Here is a 13,428-nt window from a genome sequence, read left to right as displayed (position 1 = left end):
TTTTAGTATTTTTTATGTCTCCTTTTTCTTAAACTGATAAAAACAATATGGCATTTCCTACGACAGGGCTGTAGGACTCACAAGGCTTTAAGATCTTTATTTAACCGAAAGGCAAGGAAGATAAAAGACCAAAAGTGACTCATTTGATTGAGTAGCGTCTTGGTTACCCAATCCTAAATTCACACAACTGGATAAGGAACAAAAATAGGAAAACTGCCTAGACGAAAAGAGACAGAAATTGGAGAGCAGCTCCATAGGACAGGAAATGTAGGGAGGAAGGGAAAAGAAAATAGAGTGAGGAAGGGAGGGAGAGATTTGACCTTGATGTCTGGTCACAGCAGCCAGCCAGGGATGGAGACACGAGAGTGGAAGAGAGACAGAGCGGCAGAGCGAGAGGCAACCGGGGCGTAAAGTGCACAGATGATCAGATTGCTGAGAAGGCAAAGGATAACGAGGAGCTGGAGCTGGGGTGTGGGGGGGTGAAGAAAACCGGCAGCAGGCAGGGTGTCAGGCCCCTCAGCCCCACCCTGTCACAGTCGATAAAGCGTTGGATGTTGAATAGCTGCCGAAACACATCACTTAGTCTACGTTTAAGTGACTATGGAAGCCCATAGAGATCATGTTTCAAACAGAATAAAGAAAAACCTCCTTAAGACATTGAAATCCATTCCAGAAAAAAAAAAAATCTGTTCAACTTGGATGTTATCAGGCCAAAAAAAATGGCTGAAATAGAAACTTTAGCTTGACAGACTGAGGGGCGGGAGGATGGGTATCTGGTCATAATTAACAAGAACACTCTTCAGTGTGGACGTCATCACAGACAGAGAGCCACTGAAACTGTTTTTAGTATCAAGGAGGTGGAGATATCAGGGAGAACTGAAGAAGGACAGTTTCCTGTGAGAGTGAGAGAGAGCGAGAATTTCAGCAAATAACAGTAAGGCGGATGGATCTCAGCAAAGTCTTTCTGTTTATCCTTTTACACTTTCAAGAAATGCACAGGGAAACTATTGTTTAAAAACTAGCCATGCTAATTGCTAATATGAGATGCAAGTGATGGCTTACAATGTCAATTCTTTAAGCATTTCTGTTTTTTTTTTTTTAAATCAACATATAGTCTAGTGTGTTTCTCTCTATCACACACATATAGATATCGTGTGTCAGCTATTCTGCTCTTGTTTAACTATATCGTCGATAAAAAAGAAAGCAAACTTATTAAGTCAGAATTCTATCAAAAATGCACCAGCATAATATACATTCAAACTAGCATGGATGTAAACTACAATCCACATGTTTTTTGGAAGTTATATGCATAAAATTGTAACACCATGAGCCCCCAATAAGCCAAAACCATGAGATCTACTTCTCTAAGCTCTGTTGCTTTTTTATTAGCCTGAGGCCTGAATAAACTCTTGTTTAATTTTTTACATTGTTAATCAGTTTAAAGCTGCTTTTAAGCATTTTTTCCATGTTTCAAACGCTGTGCTTATGAAATTGTCAGCTGATGACAGAGACGGCTGTTTGACGTTATGTCTCTTATGCCTCTAGAGGCGGGATTTCCTAAAAAGTAGCCAATCACAGACAGTTTTCCTATTTTAGGTCGGTTTCACATTCGAAGAGACAAAAATTCGACATGAGCGCACTGAAACAGGTTTCCACCCGATTAGGAGAGGATCTACAGACGCATATTCTGATTTTGTGCAAAAATCTAAGACTCCAAATCAGACATATAAATCTAAAACGCGCAACTCTTAAAAAAGTAAAAAAGTTTAGAAATTTCCAGGTGCAGAGTAGCAAGCAGTTTCCTCCCTTACAAAGAAAAAAAAAACTTATGGTAAGAAGGAAAAAAATAAAACTTGCTGGATCAATTTCTGAGTGCTTGGAAGCAGGACAGTCAATCCAGACATTTTCTATCTTCATTTAAACTTGAAAAAAGGACCATCACTACTACTACTACTATGTGCTCTCTTCATCGTCTGGCATGGGAGCTGGCTCGGAGCTCGTCTGCCTGGCTGTGTGTTTCCTGGACGGGGCCGCCTTTTACAGCTGCTTTTTGTATCTCTGCTTCTGTCTCCTTGAACCCCAGTCGGCCTCAGCAGATGGCCGCTCACACTGAGCCTGGTTCTGCTGGAGGTTTATTCCTGTTAAAAGGGAGTTTTTCCTCTCCACTGTCGCTACAAGCATGATTAGTGTGAGGGATTGCCTTAGAGTCAATGAGTCGATGCAATCAACTGGTTTTCCTTAGATAGAAAACGTCTCAATTTGACTGTATGATCTGGTTGAACTGTAAAGTGCCTTGAGATGACATGTGTTGTGAACTGGCGCTATAGTAATAAAGAAATTCTACTTCTTTTTTTTTTTAATTAAAATTAAGATAATTAGATTTATTTTCAATTATTTTGCAAGACACTGAAAGTAAAGTTTGATTGTACCTGGCCTATCGACGATTCAACCCAAAGCATGCTAAATATTCTCTGGATCATCTGAGCCGAATTCTGATGAGAAAAAAACACCTTCCTGGGTGTCCTGTCATCGACAGTGAACCGTCCCACATCCAAAGGGTGTCTCTATGTTTCTGTGGGAAGGCAGAGCTTCAAGGACATTCCAGGCATGCAGACATCCTGGTTATCTACAGGGACTCTTGTGGAAACGGCTGTCCTCTGCATCTCGCTCCATTAAGCCAGGGAGAGAGCGAAACAGTCCCGATAAATCCAGACAGAGTCTTATGACCTTTCATATTTTAGTCACGCCAGACACAGATGACTGTGATCAGCAGTGGCAGCCTTGAAAGTTATCAGACGGAGCTGCCAAGAACTTGACTTTGAAGGTTATTTGTTTGCTTTGAGGAAAATAAGGACACAACAGGCTTTTTTTTACACCAACAAATGAAACAGGAAAGAATGTTTTAAGTCTGTTTGCTCTGCGGCTCACAAACTGTCAACATTTTACCAAGAATATCCTTAACCTGCCAAGAGCCCCATGGTAACTCCGGAAGAGCTGCAGAGATCAACAGCTCAGGACCTGGGAGAACCTGTCAGCTGGAAAATTATTTGCTGGAGTTTCAGAAAGTCAGGGGAAGCTCTAATTAAGGCAGGAGTCAAGATGAGGACACAGTTAATGAGGCTGAAGGTCATCAGGTCAGGAAAAAAAATGAACTTTTTTGCATTCATGCAAACGGTTCAATGGGACAGAGAGCCAACACTGCAAAGCATGGTGGAGGCGGCATCATAATGAGGTGATACTTCATTTGATGAAAGGCCAGACCTAAATTCACATAGGAAATAATGATCAGTGGTACTTTTTCACCACTCTGTTGATTGATGCCGTAACCCGACAAAGGAGACGATTAAACCTGCTTATAAGGAATTTACAGTTACATCATCAGCAGTATTAGATATTACCCTTGCAGAGGTAAAGGCGCTTCTCTTAGCTTTCGGCACAGAGTTATCTCCATATCATTACTCATCAGTAGGCCCATCTTTCAAATGAAAGCAGCGTTCGCAGCAGTCTGACTGCTTCTAAATAGGTCTGAGGGCCACTGGGAAACGACAGCGCGCAGCAGGAGTGACCTGTCAGACTGGGAGGGGGAGATAAATAACCGGACTGTTGTCTGGCAGAGCTCACTTCCCTCCTATCGCCACGGTTACTCATCGGAGTCGTCTGCATCATGGATTTACCTCGTGTGGATGGGGAAATAAAACTGTACTCATCAAATTCCTCCTCAGCTGCTTAGCAGCACCAATAAATTGATTCTCAATAGACTCTGGATGATATCTGATGAGATCCTATAAAACCCATAGTCGTATCAGCAGGCCTTGCCGCTGAGGGGGAACAGAGGCTAAATTCCCCATAGTGTCAAAGCAACAACGGCAGCTTTCCTCTCAACCTGTTTACAGGTTTTGGGGAGAGTGTTGGAGGAGGGAGAAGAAGCCCTCTACGGTTCCAGTGGGAGCCATCCTATATCTGATAAATCGTTTCTGCTGACGTCACCGAAGCCTTCTTTAGCTGCGGGCGGAGAGCAATCATTGAAAATTAAAAACAGTGGGATTTTAAAGTTTCACCTCTGAAGGCTTCATCCTAAACTCATCTCAAATGTCCGAGGAGCAGCAGAAATGACACGAGGCGTCGCTGAACGGGTTCCTCACCTCTCATTCTGGGCTTTTTGTTGATTGTATCGGAGATGGAAATCTCTGAGTTCCTCCATTAGGCCTGCAGACAGCATCTCATCCACACGAGCATCCAACCGCCGGTCCAGAGCTAGAAAATAAAGAGGGTTCTAGTTTTAGGGATAAAGCAGAAGGTAGGACCTCTTTCGTTTTACTTTATTGTTATTTAAAAAACACGGTGCCTTGCAAAAGATGTATTTAAATTTTCATGCTGCAAACCTCAAAATAAGCTCTTCAAAAATACCAGTTTACTAATAGTTAGCTGAAAAGTGTGGCATGCATTTGGATTTATTCCCCTGAGGAATTGTCTTGTAAAACAACTTTTCACCCCAATTAGGGTGGATTTCTTTCCACTCTTGTTTACAACTTGGGTTAGGTGGAGAGCGACTGAACATCAGTGTAGTTAGATCTATATATGGACTTTGACTAGGCCGTTTGAAAACATGAATTTGCTTTGGTCTAAACCAGGCATCCCCAAACTCGGTCCTCAAGGCCCCCTGTCCTGCAGGTTTTAGAGGTTTCCTTGCTCCAGCACAGCTGATTTTAAATGAAAGCTGATTAACAGGCTTTTGGTCTACTGCAATCATTATAACCAGCTGTGCTGAAGCAGAGAAACCTCTAAAACCTGCAGGACAGCGGGGCCTTGAGGACCGAGTTTGGAGATGCCTGGTCTAAACCATCCATTTGTAGGTCTGACTGTATAAATGAATGAATGAAAAGGAATTTATTTCAGACAACTGACAAATAATAAAAATAATAGATAACTCAATTTAAGAAAATATTTCAAAGAATCATCCACCACAGAAAAAAAGGGATTGGTTACAGGTTGAACATTGAAATTTAATTTAGTTCTAAAAACTATTTTATTAATTTGAACATAAATATAAGCTAGTCAAATAAACTGTGTAAAAAGGGGTATGAGGAAACAAAACTGATTTTACACCCCCCCTTCTCCCTCTAATTTAACTTAAAGCAACCTTAATGTTTAACGTCTCTGTTATGGATAAAAAATTCACAAAAAAAAAAAAAAAATAATCAACAATTGCTCATGTGTTATGAGGTGAAGGTATAAGGTTAAAGGTATAGAGGATGATTGTTTATTTCCAGGTGGATCATCAAAATAAGTGGTCCACCTAACTGTCAATCATTGTGGTGATATGTTTACGTAAGGCCGTTCCACGTGCTCGTTCCGTTAGCTATTTTTTTCTGTGCATGTGGCCTTTCAGGCGTCTATCTGTGGTGAGCTACGGTTTCAGACAGTCATTGAAGCTCACCACAGTTCTTTGAAAATGGTCGAGGGCCGTAAGTAGAGGTGAGTATTGGCATGAGTGTTGCGATTCGATACATGTTGTGATACTTGGGTTACGGTACAATATTATCACGATATTGCAGTATCACTATATATTGCCATATTTTCACCAGCTATCAAAATCAAATGATGAGATAAAACAGCAAGTGCTGTATAGTTTCTGATGAAAATATTGATTAGGTATTATTATCCATGTTGTTTGGTTTTCTTCCACTGTGACTGCCTCAAATACAGATTTGGTGCTGCACGCACAGTTAAAGGGCTCCACAGCGCTTTCTGCCAGAGTGGTGGTGCAGAGGTAGCCCATTTTCCCATCAATGTTTTATGTAACCATTTTTTTTTTTTTAATCGATACTAAGAAGTGAAAGATCGATATTATATTGGGCAGCCGAATATCACAATATATCACCAAAACGATTATTTCCCACACCCCTAGTCGTAAGAGAAAAGTGTCTACGAAGAGTACGAGGAGAAAAAAAAGGCATTCGAAAAGGAAGATATATCCCAGAATGCTTTGCGCATAGAGCTCTCCTCGCAAAGCATTATGGGATTTGCCATCACAGCGGCCTGCTGTCGGTACCCGGGTGACTAATAACAAAGATGGCGCAGTGGAGGAGGAGTTACGTGACCAACGGGGATCATAAAGTAGTGATCATCTGTCCAAACGGTCAGTTCATTATAAAGTCCACTATATTATACATTATATAGTGATTGAGGGATTTAGGGGTTAGGGCGGACATTTGGGCACAGTAAGCTTGTATGAGCTATGAGAACATCAACTATAAACAGAGCACCCATGAGGAGAAATGGGCTTGTTCATGTTCTCGCATATTTTTCATATGCGTTCCCTCTCAGGAGCGCACACAGTGTTGTGCATTTTTTCATAAAGTCGAGAGGGCGGGTGTTTTAAAAAAAATCTGCGAAAATTCCTCCACTATACATTTAACCTCTGGTCTTGTAGTAGATTTTCTTCAGGAAGTAAAAATGTGACTAGAGGGGTCATGGACAGATCCCCTCTGACCCATGAGGTCAAGCATCCAGGCGATTCCCAGGATCGCCCCATAACAGAACTAGAAACACAAACCTGTCTGTAAGTAAACACAGATAAGATTCACCAACTAAAAATATAAATCATGTAACGCTTACATCATGCTTTGACCATTTTAATTCGTATTTTCCACAAAGCGGGCTTTTACTTTGCCGCCGTGTCTCACTTCCTGTCTAACTTATAACATTCCTGTAAAATCCCTGCTTAGGTTGACCAACATAGACCTCTGGTCTGATCGCCAGCAGCCTCTTCAACCTGTTAGAATCTCTAAAGCTTCTCATACAAATCCATTTTTGTTGCAAATACAGATGTAGTGTATGCTGCAATTGTTCTGGCTTCATTTCAGCTATGGCTTTATTCTTGACACTCAGCATTCTGCATGCCACACTTTTCAGATTGTTCTAAAAAGTGTTGAAGTTTTGAGTTGTAACGCAACTAAAAGTTTGAAACAGCAAAGAAAGTCATAAGAAGCTATAAATAAAACCAGATTTCAGACGATCGTTCCACTCTCACCCTCCATGTCGGCGTGCAGCCAGAAGATGCAAGGGTCCGGGTACCTGAGGGGCCCCCCCAGCCCGTCACCTCCCTGCCTCTGCTCCTCCAGCCAGTGGCTGTGAGGGACACCCGTGTCCTTGTGAATTTGCAGGCTTCTGTAGATAAAGCAGGAAATCAGGCTGTGAGGTTCTTATTTCTCTTCTATATAAAGTCTCTCTAAGCAAAGTGAGATTAGCAGAGTTAACCGCCCATTCATCCATTAAATGAAAACCTCCAGCTCCCTTTTTGAGTTACAAATTAATCATGCGGTTCAAGTTCTGTGAATCCTGATGACCGCCATAGTTGAAATGCATCCAAGGACACATGAAGAAATAAATAAGAGCCAAAGAAGAAACAGATTGAGATGCTAAGCACATCTTTTTGTAGTCATGCTCGGCTGGACTCTGAGGTTAGGAGGAAAAGATGATGCGTGTCAGCTCCAGGCTGAATAAAGGACAGGGCAACCTAACCTGCTCGCATAAAACACCACTGCTCCTGCTGCTACCCATCAAGCTGTGCTAGTGAGAGAAAGCTGGTGTATAGCTGACAGGCCCGGGGTGGGCGGTGGGGGGGACCATCTCCTCAGGGCATCTCTAGACGGAGGAACAAATGATATAATCTGAGCTTTAATCATGAGATCCGAAATAGAAAATAGCAAACTGGTGTAAAGCCGCTTCAGGTGCGTTTCGTCAAGGTTTTACCTTCTGCATGAAAACAGGAGGTGTGTTTATGGGTAATTATTCAAACTAAAAGGCAGCTGTCAGATTAGATTTCTTTCAGGAGTGCATACTGTGTGCATTGTTCAGATAAAACCAGATTTGTACCAAAGAAAAATACACTTTACCTTTTCATCTACAGCAGGGGTAATCAATTAAAAATCCAAATAAAGAAAATCAACAACCAGTAAAGGTCCGGAGACATTTTTAATTATAATCTGTTACTCTAAACGGCATATAACACTGAGATAAAATGCAGGTGTTTATGCATCCAAGTTATACATTGAATTTTTAAATAAAAAGTGTAAAAAATAGAAAATTTTTCCATTGACATTAACCTAACAGTCATGTTTTTGGACTGTGGGAGGAAGCCGGAGTACCTGGAGAGAACCCATGCATGCACAGGGAGAACATGCAAACTCCATGCAGAAAGACTCCGGGCTGGGAATCGAACCCAAAACATTCTTGCTGCAGTGCTACCCACTGCGCTACTGACCAGCCCTCATTTGGAGCTTGGATCCATATTTATTTTTGATCATCTTTGAGCACAATTTCACTTTTCTTCACCAGTTCACCACAGTTCTTCCAGCAGTGCACACTTATTCTGCTTTCTTTTTCTCTTCATCTTCTCCTTCTTTCTCATCGCCCGGCTTGCCACAGGTTTGCCTGCTGTGTCTAAAAGTAGCAGCAGCAGCAACCCAGACTGACAGCAGCTCATTGGCTAATTTGTATCATGTGCAGCCTGGTGCCGGACACTATGAATGGCTTTACCATGTTAACAGGAGAAGTGGCGCAATTGACGTCTAGACACTATCATCAGACATGCAGTAATTTATAAATGTTTTAAATCAGGTTGGATCCAGATTAGTCAGCAGGTGGGTGCTGGTCCGCTAATCTGTGACCTCTGATCCGCACTAAAAGATGTTGTTAACTTTACTGAAGTCTGATTATGTTTGGGTATGAAGACCACTGAGGATATTAGCCAGAGAACAACCAAACTGTGAAGCACGGTAGTGGGAGCATTATGTTGTGCCGTCAGTTAGCTGCAGGAGAAACTGGTGCACAACACATAACAGTTTGCTTTGAGGGGAGAAACTGTCACATTAAGGTGCTGAACGACCAACTGTACAGATTTTATAGGTAAAGAAATCAGCTGCTGGATAAATGTGATTGACGCACAGCTTGACCGGCTACTCTGAAGTCATATCAGTTTCTGGTTGGCTAACGCACCGTATGTAAGGGCTAACAGGTAGAGCTCTTTGGTGAGTGGTTATTGACTGAAGAAGAATCTAAAATGGAAGACAAGGCACAGAAAGGCATAAGAAGCTATAACAAAGAAACTGAGACATGTTGATTTTCCGTTCAGACTTCTTCAATAGAAAGCAAGACTTTTACTCTTCCATCGATGTATGCCTTTCAAGTTTTGTCGCTTAAAACCTGGTTTTTTTATGACCTTTGTTGTAAGAAAACAACCTGTAACCTTATTAGGCGGAATCAAGCAAGTTTCTCAAAATGTAATTCTAGAAAAGTTAATTATTTTGTGGTTTCAGCCTCTGTGATGTGAAACATCCTGGAACTGGACGAGCTGGAAGCCTTCTCTCTAAATTCAAGTAAAGTTCTTCATTCTCAGGGGAATACATTAAAAAGGCTGAATAGTTTAGCTAAATATGTGAACCGCTAACGTAAGATCCTAAAGCAAAGAGTTAAAAGGGTCATTATTTAGCTTTTTGTTATATGTAAAACCTGCTTGCTCACACATACACAGAGGGCCTTAAGCCATGATTTACGAATCTATCGAATCCCAGGCGTTATTGCAACATCAACGTGTGCAGCAAAGCTAATGCCAAGGACTGCTTGAAAGCAACAATTAACAGGACTTCAAATGCCATGCATTAAAATTCTGGATGCCAGCATGACTCAAAACGTTTGGTTTAAATCTATTAGATTATTTTAGGTGAATCAGGTGAACCGATCTGCCATTTCTAATTAGCAGTTGAAATATTTCTGTTGTCTCATAAAATAGCAGCAATCTGCAAGATATTGTTCATAAATATCAGTTAAACTTTAGTCAGTAGCTGATTTATTTCTATACAACTGTTTTGTTTTTCTCATGGCAAGTCTTTGATTTCTTTGGTTTCCCTTTGCACCCATGGCATTCAACAGCAACAACTTTATGATTTGTAATAAAAAACAAGAAATAGCTTCCAGATCTAATAAAGCAATCCATCGGGTGGGCTTTTTGTTGTAAGTTATGGCTTATGAGTTTGGGGCTGTGTATACAACTCATTGTCAAAGCCGAAGCAGGATATTGTTCAAATTCGTCTTAATAGAATATAGTCTCTGAGTAAATATAAAGTTATTGAGCTGGTCTTACCTCTGACTAAAATAGTAGGAGATATTTGTGCAAAAACTAATTAGGCAAAGCTGTTCAAATTTACTGTTAATTTAAGTTAAAAAAGAGGCATAGCTGCTTCTCTTGCCATGTCCAGAGTATTTTGCTTTTTAATTCGACGCTAAAAATGTAAGCTAATTCAAACCAAGTCAGTATAATCAGCAGAATTTTAAATATACAACAGATAATAGAGCAAACATAGTAGCAACCTTTATTATTAAGGATTTCTACTTCTTTAAAAAGTGTTGAAATACAAAAATAAGCTGATTTATAGTTCTCTCCTCTGCGGCTGCATTAGGCCTGTCTCAGCCATAACTTCACAAAGCATGGTGGGACACTAGATGTACAAAGACTGTATATGTTTAATTTGACCCTCTATCTGTGTCCTGGTGTAAGTTTGATTTTTGTATTGGGACACATGATGATTTTTGGAATGAGAGTGGTGCTGGGGACTAAGGATTATGGCAAAAAGTATTCCCAGATGTTTGATTTTTTTGAAATGGGATTAGGCACTCATTCATAGATTCACTATCTCAGGAATGGCCACCAAGGGAGATGGGCCCATTCATATACTCACTAATATTCACTAACGAGCAGGCACAAGCTGCAAGCTAACGCATGTTAAATTAATGTCACAGTCACTAAAGTTATCATATAAACACAACTAGCTGTGGATTGTTGTGGCGGAAGGTTCACAAGCTAGTTTGGTTGCGGCCGTTCGTCGGAAGTATCTTGCTAACCAGTTAGCAACTTAGTGCTAGTAGATTACCAATGGGAAATTCCATTGGGAATCTACTAGCACTAAATTGGTGACTTAGAAACAACACTGTCAAGGAACGCTATAGACAGCAGAAACATGCAAGAGGAAGAGAGTTTTGTGTCGGAGGTTGTGGATGAGTCTCCTCTGTCGTACATTTTTTATTTAGAGGAGGAAAGCGGGGATGAAGATGTTGTGGAAGATGACGCCAGAGCGGCAGAAGCTTGGTTTGGTGTAGAAGGCTTACAGCCGTACATGTTTGAGCCCTTGCCTCGTAACGCTGCCAGTTCTGTTAGATCTACGCCCTCTGAAGACACAGACGTCCATCCCCATGAACACTGGGACGGAACTCAATGGGAAATTAAATTATTCTGATTTCTTATTTCAACCGTTGCATATATTAGCTGCAACATATGAATCAAGATGATCAAAATTTGATTGACAGATGACCATTTATATATGATTGGCCAAATTTAGGCGTAAAAGCTGACGTATAACTAACTACCCTGCATAAAATAATGAAAAAAAAAAACCAAACAGATTTGAAGACAGGATTTTTTTTAAATAGAAATTTTTGAACTTTTGGGACAATATAGTCTGATAAAGAGTACAATTATATACATGTTTAGACCAGAATTATTTGACATTTAAATGTGATTTCTCTAGCACTTTAAAAGCTGCTGTTTGCATCGCTCATACAAGCTTACTTTCCAAAAGAAGATTTGCAATTTTTCCACTATGTCAGAATCACCACCGGTAAGTGAAAATGGGGATGAGCACGTAGGACTGCCCTATGTAAATATAGGAGGACCACTTATTTTGATGATCCACCTGGAAAAGGAACGTGCTCCACTATACTTTGAAATTTAATAATATTTTTTTTCCCTTATGAGTTCAAATTTATGCAATAAAAATAGGAGAAGAAAGGCAATTTTAAAGATATTAGATGACGAAGGCGTTTAAAGAAGGTTTTAAGTGTAACACGTAGAGCGGAGGACATTACCAGATGTATCACCTGGCTATCTTGCGCTTGTCATTTGGGTGAAGCATGGACGCCATCTTTGGATCCACCTCCATCAGTCTTTTATACAACTCCTCTCCTCCCAGTTTCTCCAGCTCCATCTTCCTGTTTTGGCCTCCATCTGCTCCGTCCCCAGAGTCCTCGTTCTCCTGCTGTGAGGCATGTTCGTTTCAAACAGCTTGAATTATTCATTCCTTTTTTGATTTTTGCTTTAGCCAAATGTACTCTGAAAACATTATGCATCGCGTGATTAGCATCAAAAAAGTGGATTCAAAACTTCTCTTGGGTAGTGGTGGGTTAAATGTAGGTTTCCAAAACATCAGATTGCACAAAGTTGAATCTTAACGTCTGACTTAAAGGTGAATGAGGACTATAAAAAGTATTTCCGGATTTGAACAGCAGGATTGTGTTGAGTGGTGTATTTGCAGCTCTCACCCCTGAGTCCACCAGCACTCTCCACAGCAGGGACTCAATGTAATAGTTTGTTCCTCCAACAATGATGGGCAGCTTGTTTCTGCTGTGCATGTCATCTATGTTGGAGTGTTAAGAAGATCAAACCTTTGAGGCTGCATTTTCATTACTGATGTTGCTTATAAGTTCCCCATTATCTACATTTTAGCTACTACTGCAGGAAAGAAATTACATTTTTAAGTTAAGTTACTTATTTATTGGTAAGAAATTCTATATTATGACACAGAGAGGGACGTTTAGCCCACCCAGTATTAAATGTCATAGCAAAATTAAAGGAAATTATTGTTTCAAACATTTCGATGGGTACGAAATATATAAATATGTACTTCTGGTTACCATGCCAACATTAACACAAAAGGATTCTGCACCACATTAGCCAGAGCTCAGGTGTTGCAGATCCTCACAGCTAAGAAATAGCTTCTTCTCTGTGTTACATTTCTGAGTAAAGCCAAAAAAACACATAAAAAAAATAAAATTAAAGAAAGCTAACATCAGTTGGGTTTTTGAGTGCTGGTGTTATTTTCCTTCTGGACAGGTAAGTTAACTGTTTGCTAATGCTAGCAGTTAGCAGTCATAAAACCTGGCAACAGACAAGCATTGCAATTAAAAAGGTTGAAACAAGAGCAAGCAAGAAGTAGTGCACCACCTACTGGCCAGGAGGAGTTAAACATGTAACCGTCTCTTAAAGGAGAACTTCGTTTTTTTTTTTGTTTTTTTTTTATTGGGCCCTTGATTTTACGTTATTACATCACGTTCTACTCACCCATATGGTTTTGGTGTCATTTGGAGCACTTCTGAAGATATTCGGTTAGGTTATATCCAAGTAAGGTCTTCCTATGGGCAACGAGTTGAAGGCACAAACTAAACTGTTCATAATTTATCTTTATGGTACCCCAGCATTCATAACATGTAGGCGAACACTGGTCCCCCAGACATCCACGGTTATATTTTCTTATATTTAAATGTTTTAAAAACAAAGTGACGTCATCCGTGCATGAGGACTGGAGTTGTGACAGG

General features: G+C 40.4%; 1 protein-coding gene across 2 annotated transcripts in view; it reads right to left on the bottom strand.

Annotated features, from left to right (window-relative positions):
* trit1 (tRNA isopentenyltransferase 1) overlaps nt 1-13,428 on the bottom strand; it is a 62,671-nt gene that overhangs the window by 26,570 nt on the left and 22,673 nt on the right. The window contains exons 3-6 of one of the 2 annotated variants that reach the window (XM_038309040.1): nt 12,376-12,474; nt 11,935-12,092; nt 7,034-7,170; nt 4,143-4,254 (exon numbers count right to left, since the gene is read on the bottom strand). In XM_038309040.1, the coding sequence (XP_038164968.1) occupies nt 4,143-4,254; nt 7,034-7,170; nt 11,935-12,092; nt 12,376-12,474 (506 nt within the window). The remainder of the gene's footprint in view (nt 1-4,142; nt 4,255-7,033; nt 7,171-11,934; nt 12,093-12,375; nt 12,475-13,428) is intronic. The other variant, XM_038309041.1, reaches the window with a different exon arrangement.

This window comes from Cyprinodon tularosa, unplaced genomic scaffold (genome assembly GCF_016077235.1).
Source record: "Cyprinodon tularosa strain WSP-4 unplaced genomic scaffold, ASM1607723v1 ctg655, whole genome shotgun sequence".
NCBI classification, from domain to species: domain Eukaryota; kingdom Metazoa; phylum Chordata; class Actinopteri; order Cyprinodontiformes; family Cyprinodontidae; genus Cyprinodon; species Cyprinodon tularosa.
This window is presented reverse-complemented; position numbering and strand designations above follow the sequence as displayed.